Source organism: Bactrocera dorsalis, chromosome 2 (assembly GCF_023373825.1).
Source record: "Bactrocera dorsalis isolate Fly_Bdor chromosome 2, ASM2337382v1, whole genome shotgun sequence".
Taxonomy (NCBI): domain Eukaryota; kingdom Metazoa; phylum Arthropoda; class Insecta; order Diptera; family Tephritidae; genus Bactrocera; species Bactrocera dorsalis.
The window spans coordinates 38482112-38500438 of record NC_064304.1 but is presented as its reverse complement, the minus strand read 5'-3'; the positions used below and the strand labels follow the sequence as shown (position 1 = coordinate 38500438).

The 18327-nt window shown below is 42.6% G+C and overlaps 1 protein-coding gene across 4 annotated transcripts in view; it reads right to left on the bottom strand.

The window, feature by feature from the left end:
• LOC105226425 (uncharacterized) overlaps positions 1–18327 on the bottom strand; it is a 206607-nt gene that overhangs the window by 77088 nt on the left and 111192 nt on the right. For 3 of the 4 annotated variants that reach the window (XR_007422007.1, XM_049450349.1, XM_049450351.1), the window contains 7 exons: positions 16146–17054; positions 12521–12730; positions 12092–12384; positions 11715–11865; positions 4029–5387; positions 3661–3917; positions 129–377 (listed from right to left, as the gene is read on the bottom strand). Coding sequence is in view for 3 of the 4 variants with exons in the window: in XM_049450349.1 (XP_049306306.1) it covers positions 129–377; positions 3661–3917; positions 4029–5387; positions 11715–11865; positions 12092–12384; positions 12521–12730; positions 16146–17054 (3428 nt within the window). In the remaining variant the exon portion in view is untranslated. The remainder of the gene's footprint in view (positions 1–128; positions 378–3660; positions 3918–4028; positions 5388–11714; positions 11866–12091; positions 12385–12520; positions 12731–16145; positions 17055–18327) is intronic. The other variant, XM_049450350.1, reaches the window with a different exon arrangement.

The following is an 18327-nucleotide window of genomic DNA, read 5'->3' as shown; positions in this document are numbered from 1 at the left end:
TGTGTGTGTGTGTGGGTGCGTGCGCTTATAAATATACAATGTGTCTGCTGCGATCTCTTGCATGTGAACTCGTAAGTTCGTGTATCTCAATATATACGATATTTGTATGTGCGTGTATGTGTACTCACCTAATGCTGTCGCAATTAATGCGAATCCACCGTGTCGTATGATGAAAATGCGAAAGTTTATTACCCACAATTGGAAAAGTTTTATATGTAATTAAAAGTTCCAAAATCGCTTCCAAGCATGTGGATCTTATTTGAAATTGCTCCTGCTCGTCAACCATATTCTCGTCGTAAACTTTATTGATTAATAGCAGGAATGTCATAAAGTACTCCTCGAATTGTTGACGTGTGGTAAAGCCAAAAATTGATAATCTGCAATAACAGTAAATTATGCTTTCGTATTAGAAACAGCACTTACACAGACATATGTAAGTATACAAGTATGTATGTATGTAAATAAATATGAGCAGTTAATTGCCCCAACGAAGTTCGCGTAAAAGTAATAATTATATAGTTAATTGAATTAATGAGTCAGTGCTGTTGGCGTCGCATTGTAAATGAGTAAATTTAATAAAACACCAACTGGGATGCCCGGCAGACTGCTGCAGGAATTAATAAGCGAAATTATGCCATAATGATACTAATTCACACTCGAGTTGAGGCAGCGCATAAAACTTAGATTTGTAGTAGAGAACACGCCGCAAAATAGCTTGTATTGGAAAAGTGATTAACAGGCAGCTCCATGACGAAACAGCCCCAAATAAGTTGAGGCTGATAGGCTGATAGATAGATTTTTCAAGCTACCTGGCTGTCCCCGGATCGAAAAGCCTCCAACCAGATCGATCATGTTGTGATAAAGGGATGGCACGTCTCCAGTGTTTTAGATCCTAGCATTCACTCGGATCACTGTCTTGTTCCAGCAAAAGACACACGTCAACAAATACAAGGAAGGTTCGACGCCAAGAAGCTGCATTCACAACAGACAGCCGAACTATTTTCTGAGAACGCTCATCAGCAACTCGATATAAGCGAACTGTGAGACGGCATTTCAAGCCCCTTACATACAGCTGCAATACGCTACGGAAAGATGCGACCACTTACGGGTGGTTTCAACACCGGAGCATACTCTTATAGAACACAAGTGATCTAGTGACTGATACCCAGAGCATACTGAAATTAACGTAACGCTTCTCCAGCCTGCTGAATGGCAGTAAAAGTATAACATCTGGAGATGATGAAACCGATTCCCTAATCGATGACGATGGAGCAGACGCTCCAATGCCCGACGAAGTTCGAATAGCAATTACCCGTCTGAAGAACATCAAAGCGGCGGTGGCCTGCCGGGCTATTCAAATATGGCCGGGAAGAACTGACAAGGTGCATACACCAGCTTCTTTGTAGAATATGGTCGAACGGAAGCATGTCGGACGATTAAATGTGCTCTGTCCAATCCACAAAATGGGAGACCCCACAATCTGCGCCAACTACCGTGGGATAAGCCTCCTTAAAAACGCGTATAAGGTTCTATCAAGCGTATTGTGTAAAAGATTAAAGCCCACCGTCAACAAACTGATGGGACCTTAAGACCTTTAGACCTGGAAAATCAGCAACCGACCAGATATTCACCATACGCCAAATCTTGAAAAATACCCTAGAGAAGAGAATTGAAACACACCACCACTTCTTCGACGATTTCAACGTTGCTTCTGACATCACGAAAAGGAGCTGCCTTAAAGCCCCGATGTCTGAATTTAGTACCCCCGCAAAGCAAATACGGCTGTGTAAGCTGACGTTGAACAACATCGGAAACTCCGTCAGGATCTGGAAGACCTCTGCGAGCCGTTCGATACCAAACGAGGCTTCAGACAAGGCGAAGTCGTAGATAATTTCGTCTATCTTGGAATCAGTATAAACACCACCAAAAATGTCAGCCTGGAAATCCAACGCAGGATAACTGTTGCCAACAGGTGTTACTTCGGACTGAGTAGGCAATTGAGAAGCAAAGTCCTCTCTCGACGAACAAAAACCAAACTCTATAAGTCACTCATAATTCCCGTCCTGCTATATGGGGCAGCGGCCTGGACGATGACAAAAACTGATGAGTCGACGTTACGATTTTTCGAGAGAAAGATTCTGCGAAAGGTTTACGGTTCTTTGCGCGTTGGCCACGGCGAATACCGGAGTCGATGGAACGATGAGCTGTACGAGACATACGACGACATTTACGAATTAAAAGACAGCGGCTGCGCTGGCTAAGTCATGTTGTCCGAGTGAACGAAAACATTTTAGCTTGGAAAGTATTCGACGCAGTAACCGCCGGGGAAAGCAGAGAAAGAAGAAGACTTCCACTCTGTTGGAAGGACCAGTCAATTGGCGCCGCATTGCAAAAAGAAGAAGTGACTGGCTCGCTGTTGTTGACTCGGCTTTAACCCCGTAAGCGGTTTCTACGCTAGTAAAGAAGAAGAGTTAAGTGACTTCGATGAATGCTAATTTTGGGCTTTCCCTTAACCAGAGTCCAGCACCAACATAAGACTTGGAAGTCACACAGATTCGAGTCTACGTAAACGGAACGAACCCAGGTCAAGGACTGTCAACTCGGCAGATTTCTGCCGCTACAAGGACAACAACAGAAAGTCACTTCATAAGCCTGCTTCTCACAAAAAGAAACGCGATTGACGAAACCATGTATTGCTTGCCGACAAAAAATAATCCTAAGCCAATTACACTTCGATAAGAGATTACTTGTTGGATTTTCGAAACGGCAAATAGTCGATATAGTCTAAGATTTGGTTAATGGAGCAAGTTGCAAGCTATGGATCTATGAACTCGCGAACAGACAAAAGCAATACATTTTGCTACCTTACGGGCAAGATTGTCCATGTAGGTCCACTATTAATCCTCTGAATAAAGAGTAGTTGAGAAGAATAGTATACAATTTAAAGTTACTATATCGAACAACAAAACTAAAACTCACAGACCGATACAAAAATTTCCAACCTCCAACCTTTTTTTGCGAGCAACTATTTTAATAAAATAAAATCTGCGCATATATGTTGCAACAACATGCACATGTTGCAACAAAGTACAATTTGTCTCTCCTTTTCGAAGCACGACTTCACACACAATTCCGTCTTGTCTCCTGTTTGCAGTGTCACCGACATTTTGACAAGTTGTCTCCAACAGCAACCTTAGAACTAGAAGCAACAACAGCAACTAAACCGAAACCAAGACACGAAATATCAGGATGATAAGTACCATGTTGTTGTTGAGATGCCGTTGACAATGACTTTGGCAAGCGAAATAGACAAAAGTGAAACTAGTCAACTAACGGTAAATGTTTTAGCAAAACTTAGAAACTTCACTTTTGTGATAATTTAACCACGTTCGAATATAACGGAAATATATAGTGATGCAATAAGTAAGAGTCTCTAAGACCGCTCAAAACAAAACCACAACTCCCACATATCCCATTACGCATAACTGTTAAAATTATACTATGACCTTGAAAATGATAATGTCTACCCTGCATTAGCCGGACTTATTAAGTTGAAGCAACAACAATGTGAGATATGGAGCTCTACTAGCAAAATCAACTTTCAGTGAAGAGACTCTACGAAAACTGTAATGTTTCAAGAGCGGTGAAACTGAAGCTTACCTCTTCACGAATTTCCTTAGCACATCCACATCACTGAGACTCTCCACGGGTATCGTTGGCAGCTTGCCACTCGAAGCTGCTGCCGTGGCGGCCGCCGAGCTTGTTGTTTGTGACGGTTGGCCAGCGCGCTTGGCAGGTGACAATTGTTCGATACGCAATTCGCGTTGTTGTTGCTGTATTATTTCGAACGGCGTCACGGCGTAAGCATAAAACTGATGCGTGCGCAACACCGCAACACCAATCATGGACAAAAGGTGCTGAAAAGAGAAGCAGAAAGGCGGTAGACGTATAGAAGATACAGAAGACAGCAACAACAAGTACAACAAAGACATCATAATCTTTGCATTTCTCATGTGCCAACAACTCACCATTGGTATTTGGGTGCCACCCGCATTGCCGCCATTGTCGAACTCTGCACGTACACCGCCCGTTGCACCAACACCAACGGCACCCGTCGCACCTGAGGTCATACCCAGACCGCCGCTGCCACCACCACTCAGCGCACCACCAGCGCTGCCCAGCGAGCAGACACCATTACCTGCGCAACCCGTGAGATAGGCAGCTGAGAGATGTGCCATGACACTCGTCGTCTCCGCCGCGCGCGTCTCTATCAGTTTCGCCATGAAAACAGCCTGCGGTGCATACGCTTGCAACAGACGTCCGACGGCAACATCATTGACTTCCGCTTCGCTGTCTTTTGTTTGCAAAACACCCTCCAGCGCCGTGGCAGCCGCTGCCGCAGACAAAGTATTGAAGATATTCTGCTGTTCACTGTCAATGGTCGCAACGCCATCGGCACTTCCGCTGCCGTCGACCAGCATCGCTTGTTGCTTGTAATGCTTGTAGAAGATGGTGTGCTGTAGCGACTGCCTGGCGGCCAACACCAAGACGTCCAGCACACGGCACAATAACAAATTGCGTTGTGGAAGCGACAATAGGCTGCCAGCAGTGTTGGAATTCGACGCTGCCGTAGCGGCACTACCATCCGCCGTTGCTGTTGTTGTCTGTGCGGCGCTTGGCTTTTCCATTTGATTAAGTTCCGTCCAGATGAAGCGCTGTTGCAGCAACGCCGCAATACATTGCAACAGTGCGAGCGTAAATTGTTGTTGTTGACATTTTTGTTCCTCTTGCCGCTGCAGCAGTTGCTGCGCTTGCAGGCAACACCAATTCAAGAAGCCTAACAGTGTTGCCACATGTTCGTGTCGCAAGAGTTGCTCACGCACAAACTTATCAATGAATCTGGACTCGATGTAGAGTAGCGCCGTGTCCTCGACTTTCTTTACATGCTCCAACAGTGTGGCCACACTGGCGCACAGGTAAAAACCATCGTCACTTGCCACATGCGCCTGGGTTTCGCTGCTTGTCGACACCGCCTCCGTGGTAACACCTCCGCCCAGTGTTGCCGTAATTGGTATGTGTAGGTCGCCGCTTCGGTTGCCTGGTGCGGCAATTTCCTCGCTAATACGTGTCATCAAGACGGCCAGCGTAACGCGCACTAATGGATTCGGTTGCATGTAGTGTATATGTGGATTATGTTGTATGCAATTGTTGCGAAAGGCGGCCAGCATCGCTTGCATTGAGCTAGCAATTGCATGCCGCAACACTCGCGCCACCGCGAACTCGCTGCTGTTGAATATTTTATAGAGTTTTTGCTCGGATTGTATCTCCAGTAGAATGCGCGATAGTTGCTGAGCGCCATATTCCGATTGTGCAGAGAATTTAATTAACTGTGAGTGGTTAGCGGGAAGAAAACGAGGTGTCGTAGTGAATATCGGGAGGGCAATTTGTTTGCGAGCGGATTACAAGCAGAAATATGGAATAAAAGAAAAGAATATATTTGTTTTAATGCAGATATAAAGAATTAGCAAGGAATGAAATGGCTATGGATCCAACAACAATGCTGCAAAAAACAGGGTTCACATAATACCCATGATTCTTGAAGACACTTTGTTCGCTAGAGTTAAGAAAAGCTTTTTGTATATTGGTTATCCTCGGATCGGAGAGAAAACTACTCAGCCAAGTTCAGCTTAAACCGCGTGGTAAGGTATTTACTAGTTGGACTACACGTTATATAGTCTCTAGCTCTAAAATCGAAATATTGGGTAGTCGAAAACGTATTTTCGTATTTTTAATGAACTTTAATGAGCCAAATATGTACCATTGTGGTCGACCACTTTTTGTGCGTTGCTGGTTTCTCGGCGACAAGTAATTTCCGCAGGCTTCTCTTGAAGCCAACTTTAGTCCATTAAGAGAGTTCTGCATTGACCGAAACAAATGGTAGTCCGATGATGCTAGGTCAGGGCTATATGGTGGATGCATCAAAACTTCCCAGCCAAGCTCTCCCAGTTTTGCGAAGTCATCAAAGATCGACCTGGCTGGACCAGCTCATAGTAAATTATTCCTTTCCAATCCCACCAAACACTCAGTATAACCTTTCGAAACGTCAATCCAGGCTTTGCCACCATTTGTTGAGCTTCACCACGCTTGGAACATGATCTTTTTCGCACATTATTATCATATCTGATCCACTTTTCGTCTCCTGTTACCATTCACTTCAGAAATGGTTCGATTTCATTTCGTTTCAGCAAAGAATCGCACATGCTAATTCGACCCATTAAATTTTTTACAGACAATTCATGTGGTACCCAAACATCGAGCTTCTTTTTGTAGCCAGCCTCTTTTAAATGGTTAAAATCCATCTGATAATGAATGTTAAGTTCCTTAGGGATGTCCTGGCTGCTTATGTGTCGGTCCTGGTCAATATTTTCCATAATTTCATCGACTTTTTCAACGATAATTCGACCAGAGCGAGGTGCATCTTTCACAACGAAATTTCCAGAACTGAAGCGAGCGAACCACTGTTGTGCCACACGAACTGATACAGCGTCATCTCCGTAAACTTCACACATTTCATTGGTGACTTGCGTGGCATTCTTCCCTTTCTTATACAAAAATTTCAAAATGTAGCGTATTTCTTTATTATTTTCATTCATTTTTGAACAGCTGTAACTTTTTTCAACTTCCCAAAATCTAATTTTTGTTTCTGGTTAAATGAAGCGCCCCTTTCCAACAGTATATGGTTCGACACAATGTGATTGGAGATATACGACTGCAACAACATCTAGTGACAACAACACGAAAACACTTTTTCAGCTACCCAATACATACCATATGTTATAACGGTAATGAAAGATATGTTTTATCTCCTCAACTAGAAGGTAGAGCAGTGGACGCAACTGTGAATTATTTCCCACTCTACGGAATGCATTGACCAGAAAATCTATAGGCAAGCCAGTGAACCAAACTACAGTTGTAGGAGCAGTATGGAGTAAATATGAAGACTTGTTTTTTCTTTCTACAATTGATATTGATTAGCAAAGCTATGGAGACGACCAAAAATTAATTACATCACATCTGAGTACCAGCGCAAACAATAAAAATAGGTTTTATAGAGGTAGAAGAGAACAGGACGACCATTGAATGCCGAGATTAAAAATATGACCTAACCTAACATTTTCTGAAGTATAGCTGACGTTTGGCTGAAAACCTTCAAAAAAAGAAAATATCGAAATTCACTCGGATTGGATATATTGTATTTACCTCAATTATACAGTCCTTGGCCGAATACGAATCTTAGTGCGCTCTGATTATGTAGATTTGACAGCCGTGGTATCATGGGATCAAAGGCAGTCGCCTCTATGCAACAACTTCGAAACGAAGGATAAAACAACACAAACGATGAAACAACAAAGCTTAGCTGTTGGCAATTGAAATAAAGACAAAGCACCCCTCCATAATACATACAACCAAACCAACGAGTAAATTCACTGCTCAGTTTGTCCGTAGGAGCACGACACAGTGTAGGAACCGCCAGCGAAGTGTCGCTCTTGTAAAGCTACACGTTCAGATGGACACAATTCATGTTATGAAGCACAATGTTCCCTTAGAGATATGTCCTGCTGAGGTGTCATGGACAACAACTCATCAAACAGCAACTCCAACTAAATATACATAACTGCACCTTGATTGCTAATGTTTGGTTGAGATTTCATGTGTATTGTCTGATAATGAGTTGGCTGCTCAAACTGATAATTATCTGTAATATAAACATAGCACCAGATTATAATGAAATCGTCACAACAACACCATGTCAGACTACATGCAAGTTTTTTTCGCTTAACGAAAATGAAGAGAGAAGTTTCGGAAGTATTCAACACAGTAGGTATACTATATCTTGGAAAGACCCGAGAAAGGAGAATTGACACACACCAGATCTTTTTCGATTTCAAAGCTGCTTTCGACAGTACGAATAGGAGCTGCCTTTACGCGGGGATACCAAATTCAGACATAGTGGCTGTGTAAACTGACGTTGAGCAACACCAAAAACTCCGTAAGGATCAGGAAGAACCTCTCCGAGCCGTTCGATACCAAGCGAGGTTTCAGACAAGACGACTCCCTATCGTGCGACTTCTTCAATCTGCTGCTGGAGAAAATAATTCGAGCTGCAGAACTTAATCGAGCAAGTACAATCTTTTATAAGAGTGATATTGATATCATCGGCCTCAACACCCGCGCCGTTACACGAACAGTCATCGCACTCGCGACTTGGCACTCACGTCACTGTTGACAGTCATAACTTTGAAGTTATAGATAGTTTCCTCTATTTAAGATCCAGTATAAACTCCACCAACAATGTCAGTCTGAGTACCAACGCGGGATAACTTTTGTCAACAGGTGCTACTTCGAACTTAGTAGACAATTGAGAAGTAAAGTCCTCTCTGGACGAACAAAAACCAAACTCTATAAGTCACTCATTATTCCCGTCCTGCTATATGATGCAGAGGCTGGGACGATGACAACAACGGATCAGTCGACGTTGCAAGTTTTCGAGAGAAAGGTTCTGCGAAAGATTTATGGTCCTTTGCGCTTTGGCCACGGCGAATATCGCATTCGATGGAACGATGAGCTGTACGAGATATACGACGACATTGACATAGGTCAGCGAATTAAAAGACAGGGGCCAGCGTAGGTCATGTTGTCCGAATGGACGAAAACTCTCCAGCTGTGAAAGTATTCGACGGAGTATCCGACGGGGGAAGCAGAGGAAGAAGAAAAGAAGAAACAACTGGCGCGCTGTTGTTAAGCCAGGAATAATCGCGAAGGCGAAGTCAACGCCAGTAAAGAAGATATCGAGAAAATGTAATGAAAGAGAAACATGCTATACACGGTGTGTTCGAAAAACAAAAAAAAAAATATATATATATACATATATTTAAATCAAATAACGTGTAGCATGGCCTGACTTCAAAAAAAAACGGATGACAGATGTTAAATTAGACTAATATACGAAGTAATTAAATACGATTTCCGTAATTGTGAAGAGGCAGTCTGACCACTGGAAACGTAAATGACAAACCAGGAATAGAGAGGAATAAGATATCATCAAGAGTGAGCGCAAAAATATTGTTTTCATCTTTGAAAAGAAACCACTGCTCAGTTAACGGGAGGCAATCTGGCATCAAACGCAGCAGGCATGTAATCAAACCCTTACTTTCAAAAAGACACATTAAAACAAGTAAGGAAGGGCTCAGTTCGAGTGCAAGCGAATATTTTATACTCTTGCAACTTGCAAGAATCAAAGCCAAGAAAATACTTAACCTCAAGAAGAGGATCGGAATACAAGCAATTATGTTTACAGTTGAACTTTCCTAACTGAAATCATGATAATCCACAAAGAAAACTTTGAGTTATGGAAGAAAATGTTTACGAAATTAGACTTCTACTTATTGCCAATTCAAGAGTTCGAAATGCTTTGTGATCTATTTTTTTGTAAACTAACACAAGTTGCTTTACAAAAATTCTATACTTTTTTTAACACCTAATAGAAATCATATAGATGGTAGTAGTAGAGTAATAGTATTATCTATTTATGTGTCAGCCTCAGTAAAGCGTTGACGAGTCCTCAGCCGCACTTTTCTTGGAATTAAAAAAGAAAAGCAAAATTTCCCGCAAATGTCGAGTCAAAAAGTGTCATTTTCAGCTGAGAATAAGTTTGGGATGCAAACAGATCTCTACAAATATTTTGTTGGGTTAATGTTGACACAAATGTCCAAGATCGATATAAAACGACATAGAGACATCCATTGGAAACATATTGGATTTGGAGTTTTAAGGTGCTTCACACAAATTTTAAACATCTTCAGAATTAAAAAAAAAAAATGTATAAAAAGCTTGTACTGAAGCCTGCTCGAATGTTTTACGGCAAGAAGCCCCATTATTGAATAAGACAATGATCCGAAACTTAGAAGCAGACTCTGTACTCAAGGGCTAAAGATTTTGAGAGCGCAAATTTGCAGGGAGAAAGAAGAGGTGGAAAAATCCAAACAATTTTTCCTTCAGTGTTGACCTTTCACCAGACTAAAGAAATTTCGACGAGCCCGGCGAATTGTCTGGAGTATACGTAGACGTGATTTTTGAGTTAATGCTGCAGAATTGTTCGTTATATCATACTTCATGTTGAGTAAAAAATTCATATGAATACCTCTTATATGCTCCGCTTGAGAAGAGGTGTAAGGTTGGAGTCACCATGTAAGTCAGTTGAAAACTTTAAACGCGTTTTCTGGAGAATCGATTTTTTTGACTTATGCCGGTCTTGCAGCAAATGAGCAATATTAGTCATCTCAATAAATATGTGGCTGGCCATAAACGCTTCTAGAAATACGACAGTCATTTTTATCTATACCTAGGAGTTGTGCGCCTCACAACGGCCAAGTGTCTCTAGAAGTCAAAGTGGGATTACCGGTGACCTCACAAATATCAGCCTATTTACCTAACCTAACCTAACTTGTTTTCTATGAATATTTATTTGTCCACAGCTTTTTCGTAATGCTAAACAGTTCCAAAAATTAGGATCGTAAATCTACAAATATACGATATACAATGTTTCGATTTATCACCTGCAAGTTGGTAACCCTGAAACACTAAAAACATAAGCTATAAATAAATCAAAAACAAGAGTTCAATTAACACATGCTTGACACCGCAATAAAATTTTAATCGGCTAAAACTTTAATTGAAAAACAAAAACATAAAAAATATTGAAAAACAGCGCAGCGTAAAGTGATTTTAGAAAACTTAATTAATTTATGGCAGCAAAAAAAAAATCAAAAATATGAATAAAGTGCTTTTCATTATCTATTTTTTTTTTTTTGTTTTTGTTAGCGAAGTGTAAAAATTATGATTAAAAACGGTTAGCACTTTGAATGCGTCAAGCGCTTGATCCGAAAAATTCGTTTATTTGGGGGCAAATTGCATTTTTAAATGCACAAACACGGAATTAGTTGCATAAAATATTGAATCAGCAATTTAGTTAAGCACCTTGGTAATTGCATGCAGCCGCACAGGCTTGCCAGCACACATTTTTTGTTTCGAATAATACACTCAGCGAATTTATTGAAGATAAAAAGCACAAGTGGACAACAACTTGTTAAAAATAACTGTGAAACGTGACTGCAAGGGACACGAAATATGCAAATGAAATGCCATACTGACATTACAACAACAAAGCGAACGCTAAGAGCCACTAATAAAAACGCTCCACTGTATAATCAATGAAATAATTGGCAAATAACTATGGACACAACTAAAAGGAAATACAATACAAGCACAAATGCAAAAGGAGAGCACTGCAGGCAAATGGAAAAGTGAAAAAAAGAAAAAAAATATATAAAAACATTAAACACAAAAAAAAAAAAAAAATTGCACAAAAAAACAATAAATAAAAAATTTGCAGCAAAACATATAAAAAATTTACAAAAAAAAAGAATTTACAAAAAAAAAATATACAAAAAAAATCATAAATACACAAGTGCTTGCAGCTAATGGCGAGCAATTATTCCATGGGAACAGCAGAAAGCGTTGGACACAAGCATGACAAGTGAATGATTTCAGCTCATCACTGCTTGAGCGCTGGATCGAGCCAAGTGCCTGGTGGGTTGAGGGCAACAAAGCGGAAGCGTACAAGTAGCGCTCAAGCATGCTAGCGATAAACTCACCTGGCTCAACAGCCACTTCTCGTCAATTATGCGCTGCTGAAGCTGCTGCTGCTGTGGCTGTGGCTGTTGGTGTTGCTCCTTCGCCAGCGATGCTAATGGTTGAGCAGCCGGTTTGCATTCTTGAGTGTCCAACAACAACTGCTGCCAGCTGCTTAATAACGGTGAAGCATGCGAAAGAGAAGAACAAACGTAGGTTTGTACGTAAGAAATATGGAAAAATAATAGCAAAATGTAAAACAAAAATCATAATAAAATTGAAAAAAAAAAACAAATAATTTCATTGAAAAAAGGGAGAACAGTGAGCGATTACTGGCACTCGACTTTCTTCCATTTTTCCACATTTCAATTGAAATGCACGCCGCGCTGCGGCAACTTACAAAGTCGTTGATGAGTTGTTGCTGCCAATCGCCGTTAGTCGATCCCCAGCCAATTCTGTCAATTGCGGCACTAACTGCTGACGCTGGAGTGACGCGGCGCTGCAGCTAAATACAAGGCGGCGCGCTAAACGCTCCAAACGCACTTGCAAAGCGCGCGCATTGTTGTGGCGCGCATGTAAGCGCTGCAATAGTTGTAGGCTAAGTAGCGCCATTTGAAGATTACAGCCGGTAACGGTGGTCCTTGAGGCGTTGCATAAGCGCAGCAATAGAGGCGGTAGCGCGCGTATCGAGTGCTGTGGTAAGAAAGAACAGAAAAACACATAAAAAATTATAGACAAGCATAATGGTGGAAGCTAAAAAACAACAAAATATGCTTTTAACTACAATAAATACAAAAGATAATGCATATAAATCGTGCAGTACACGTACCTTGTTGAGCGCGCTGCCATGTTGCAGCAACGCATTCAGCCATAATGCGTCCAATCCGTCAGCCGCTTGGTGCGTCGCCTGCGCGGCGGCCACTTCACACAAATCGCTGATTAATTCGAAATTCTCCGTAATTAGGAAATTCAGAAACGTTGCGCCGCCCAAGTCCAGCAGTTGGCGCACTTGTTGCGTTGACCAGTCGCGCGCATACGGCTACAGAAGGGTGGGGAGGTGTGAAAAGATTTGGTTGAAAATAATTATTAGACCACAAATTGAACGAGCGCGCTTAAAAAGTGAATGCGCAAATTAGTGTACGAATGCAAGACTTCGGCTAGACAAGCGACGCGTACGCGACGTGCGCGGTTAGAGGAAATCAGTAACTGTTAACTGGAGCACAAAGCGCTGTAGGAAATGAAAAACTGAAATTCGCATGAGTACGCAAACGACTCGCTGCATACGCGACATGCGGGGCGTGGTCAGCACATTTTCGCAGCCCAAGCGCGTTCCAGGCCTTCACTGTGAGCGCTGCCGTTAACGCCGTCGCCCTCGCCACTGCTTCAATCACGTCGTACTTCAAATGGCGCAGTAATGAGCGCGCTGAGGCAAACACACGGACTATTTGCTGGCGCAACGTCGCCGTTGCTGGCGCAGCCGTCTGCAGCCATACATAAAGCATTTAAAGTGTAGTTAGGACTTAATTAAAATAGTTTTCTATGTGATCGCATAAATCACGAAAATTAGTTTGAAGTTCACTTACTTGCATTTTTAACGAGCGCCGTGCAGTGTATCTTGAGGCTCAGCAGGCTTGGTACTTATAACTACGGCGCTAGTAAGGGGTATAAATCGGAGGTAACCCTTAAATTCAATTAGATTTTTAATTATATAAATAAAATTGTCTACAGTTTTATAGTTGGCTTTAGTTAACGTTAACTTTACTTAAAGCTTACTATAGTTTCAAGGAGTACTTTTTAATTACATATTTTAAGATTTCCGCAAATTCCTTTTACTTTCCCAGAGCTTCAACTAGCCACTGGCAAGCTTAAGGCCAACAATTCACCCGGCCCAGACGAGATCCCAACAGAAATCCTGACCGCTGCAGAATGACCGGCATTACTATTGAATATATACAATGCCTGCCTCGAAGCCGGAATACAGCTATTCCCTGAGTTCTGGAAAAACAACAACTGGTGCTAATAAGTAAGGGAAAAAGAGATCTCAGCTTGCCATGCATGCTTGACACAGCGGGAAAGCTCTAGTTAACTCGTAACGGCTATCAACGAAGCTCGAAACGGCTATCAACGAAGCTGGAGAACTCTCCCCTAGATAACCGACTGTAGAGCCGGCAGGCAGATCAACTCTAGAAACTATAAAATGCGTCATTGAAAGTGTCCAAGCCGCACAGCGTAGATGACGACTTTAGCTGTCCGAAACGCTTTCAACAGCGCTCTCGAAAAAAGCTGTAAAATCCCCGAATACCTCAGAGCTTTGGGGCGGAACTGCCTTAGTAACAAAAAACTGCTAGCGGTCACGTCAGAAGCATCACAAGGATCCATTGTAGGCACATACGACGGTATACTAAAACTCGAAATTCCAGACGGATCGTACTTAATTGGCTACACAGACGACATTGTAGCGGTAATTACAGCAAGAAACACAGAAGAAAGCTTAATCAGATCATGATGCGGAGGCAAGAATGGCTCGACTCACACGACCCCCAATTCGCTACAGAAAAAACAGAGCTAGTACTGCTAACAAAAAATCACACAACCCTCGAAATAAGTATGCGAATATTCTTAGGACTCAAAAAGCAGTTAAATACCTGCTGGGCACAAATCCGACATGCCGCAGGAAAGCCAGCAAAAAAGACCTTTCAACATAGGGGGCCCCAGCCAAGAAAAAAGGAAGCTCCTAATGTCGACGACGATCGGCGTCCTATTATACGGAGCTGAAATCTGGGCAGATGTGTCTTAAAAGGGAAAACTTGCGTAAGGTAGTGGCCAAAGTGCACCTCACCGCAGCTCACACAGTTGGATCAGCCTACTGACCAGTGTCAAGTTATATGCAAAATTAGTTTTACAGAGTTTGTCCTGATTTTCTTCCGCCGCGACTGTACTTCCGAGCGTGTGCGCACCGACGACGTTCTTAGCTAACGAACGAGCGGCTGGTCAGTTATCTCCGAGCACCTGAAGAGTCAGGACAAACATTTTCGCGCGACGTGTTTCTGTCTGCGATTAAATTTTGTGTGAAACTTGGTAAATCTGTGACAGAGACGTCTGATATGATCAAGCAGGCAAAAAGTGGTGTGTTTCGATGGCACCAGGCCTGTTTGGAGGGTCGGTAAGAGCTCGCTGATGAAGACCGTGCTGGAAGACCTGCAACTTCGACAAACACCTACAACATGACTCGTGGGCGCAAAGTTTTGAACTCAGACCGTCGACTAAGTATTCGTTTAATCGCCTAGATGTTAAATATATGAAAATCTGTGGTTCATGACATTGTGACGGAGCACTTGAACATGCGTAAGTTCTGCAAGGTCCCAAAAGTGCTCACTGACAACCAGAAAATGCGTCGAGTGGAAGTGTGCCAAAAAATTTGAACATGTGTGAAAGTGACCCCAATTTTTTAATAACGTAATCACAGATGAAGAGTCATGGATCTCTGACCATGATCCCGAGACAAAGAGAAAGCATTTTGAAACGACAGAACGGATCCAAGCAGCATGCACCTCGACTCTCAAGGCTATTCCGGAGTATGCCTTCAGTGACGTCTTCAATGCTTGGAAATCGCGTCATAAGGTAAGTTGAAAAATTTGTAATCCGAGTTGAATCCGCCTGAATAATTTCCACAATAATCCTATTTAGCCTCGTAATGACCTATACTTGTTCCAAAACAGTTCTGAATCAGTCACAAGCATAGAAAATATCAATATTTTCGAACTTTTTTTAAACAACACTCAAACAGTCATGAATTGGAATAATTTGCTGATATAAAAGTTTCTAAAATAAAATACTAAATCTCTTCTTGCATAAAAGCCCATAATCTGCTTATGATTGTAGCGAAATTTTGCATTTATCTGCGGCTAGTTCAACTGCTGTTTAGACAGACGAAATCAGCACTTCCTTAACACGAGCACTGCTCCAATATGAGCCAAGCTAAGGGCGACCAGGCACAACGCCGCATCTCAATTGCGCATAAATCACAAGCAAAAGCCACAAAATTACAACTTTTACGAGCAGAAGTGTTTAAAACTTATTAGACTCAGTTGTGGGGTCCTTAAATAACGGATCCAACAGTTGACATAGTTACATGTATGGGACTGTCAAGGCCTACTGTAGGCAGAGGAACCAGCCGAACGGCTGAGAATAACACAATTTGAACAAAATTCAAATTAATTTAATGTGCTACAAGTGGCAAAAGTGGACATGGCACACACATACCTACGCACACGGACATATACATACATACAGGCGCATGCATAGGCATAAGCGCGCACACATACACACTTTTTCGCTTACTAACTGTGTTGCACACGTCCGCGCGCGTCGCTCTCTACCGCCGACCGAGCATATGGGCGCCACCCAGCGCCTTTGTTAACAGTTATCATCAGCGCACTAACTGTGGCACTTACATTTTGTTGGCAAATTTCACCCAGAAGTGTCCGCTGCATGTTGTCGTACCACTTCAGTCGCTCCTTATTTGTTGCCATTTGATATGCATACTGTTGCTGTTGTTGTAGTTGTTGTAATGCGTTTTGTTTTTGTTGCTTTAGCAATTGCAACATCACCACCGGATCTAACAATTTCATGGCCGACAAAAGTTTCAAGACTTCCAGCTGCAGCTGCAGCGCTTGCCCCAACGACACCGTCCTGCAACATTCATAGACAACAACGCTGGCCTCATCACCATCATACCCAGCGCCTGCACCCACGTGCCCGTCGGCATCCGTGCTCTTTCGCCACTGATCCAACGTCAGGAAATTACAGTACTTATCGAGCAAAGCCGATTCGGCTAAGACCAAACGAAAAACTGATTGCAGCGCGTCCTTGTGGCGCGACCGACAGCAAACCTCATGCAAAGCGGCAACGAAACGGCACACCAACTGACAGTAGGCCGTATCGACACAGGGCGGCGAGTTGTCAATGCCACCACCAGCACCAGCGCCGGCGACAGCATCAAAGCAATGCTCCAGCTTCTCGCATAAAACTTTTGCGAAATAGTTAATTTCACTTATGCCAGCACTCGAGGCCGCACCCGCACCCGCATCGGCTGCTGTGGCACTGAGCGCGGTGGCGGCTGCACGCGCCGCTGCTGACGATGTCGACGGGCCGTCCAGCAGCCAGAGCGCCGCGCGCTGTTGCTGTTGTTGCTGCTGCTGCATGCGTTGCTTGTGCGCGCGTTGGCGCTCCTGCTCCTCCACCGCCGGATGGTTTTTCAAACAAAGTTTGATGTGATTTACTAAATAAATTTCCTCAGTTTTAAGTATTACATTCGCCAGTATGATCGTGGCATGCGCCAAGGCGGAAAAGCTCTCCACGCCCTTTTTGTTGCCATTGGCCATTTGCAATTTGCAATTTGCATTCACCACACACACCGTTCAGCAGTCACCATTTCAAATCGGTTGGGTTTGTGTGCGCACACATGGCGAGTGTGGTGAGTAGTGTGGGTGTCAGTGTTTGAGTGGCCAGTTCAGCCGCATTTACAAAGTTGTTGTCATCATCGTCATCAACGGCGCAGTTGTTGTTATTGTTGTTGTAGTTAGTGTTGCCACAGTTGTTGATTGTTGATTTTGATTGCGTTGTGTGTTGGTGTGCGTATGTGCAATGAAGAGATGAAAGAGAAAAAACAGAATTGTAAATACAATAAGTTTTTATTACTTTGCATAAATATAACGGGTGATTTTTTTGAGGTTAGGATTTTCATGCATTAGTATTTGACAGATCACGTGGGATTTCAGACATGGTGTCAAAGAGAAAGATGCTCAGTATGCTTTGACATTTCATCATGAATAGACTTACTAACGAGCAACGCTTGCAAATCATTGAATTTTATTACCAAAATCAGTGTTCGGTTCGAAATGTGTTTATCGACAAATTTTGTTCAGCGATGAGGCTCATTTCTGGTTGAATGGCTACGTAAATAAGCAAAATTGCCGCATTTGGGGTGAAGAGCAACCAGAAGCCGTTCAAGAACTGCCCATGCATCCCGAAAAATGCACTGTTTGGTGTGGTTTGTACGCTGGTGGAATCATTGGACCGTATTTTTTCAAAGATGCTGTTGGACGCAACGTTACGGTGAATGGCGATCGCTATCGTTCGATGCTAACAAACTTTTTGTTGCCAAAAATGGAAGAACTGAACTTGGTTGACATGTGGTTTCAACAAGATGGCGCTACATGCCACACAGCTCGCGATTCTATGGCCATTTTGAGGGAAAACTTCGGACAACAATTCATCTCAAGAAATGGACCCGTAAGTTGGCCACCAAGATCATGCGATTTAACGCCTTTAGACTATTTTTTGTGGGGCTACGTCAAGTCTAAAGTCTACAGAAATAAGCCAGCAACTATTCCAGCTTTGGAAGACAACATTTCCGAAGAAATTCGGGCTATTCCGGCCGAAATGCTCGAAAAAGTTGCCCAAAATTGGACTTTCCGAATGGACCACCTAAGTCGCAGCCGCGGTCAACATTTAAATGAAATTATCTTCAAAAAGTAAATGTCATGAACCAATCTAACGTTTCAAATAAAGAACCGATGAGATTTTGCAAATTTTATGCGTTTTTTTTTTTTAAAAAGTTATCAAGCTCTTAAA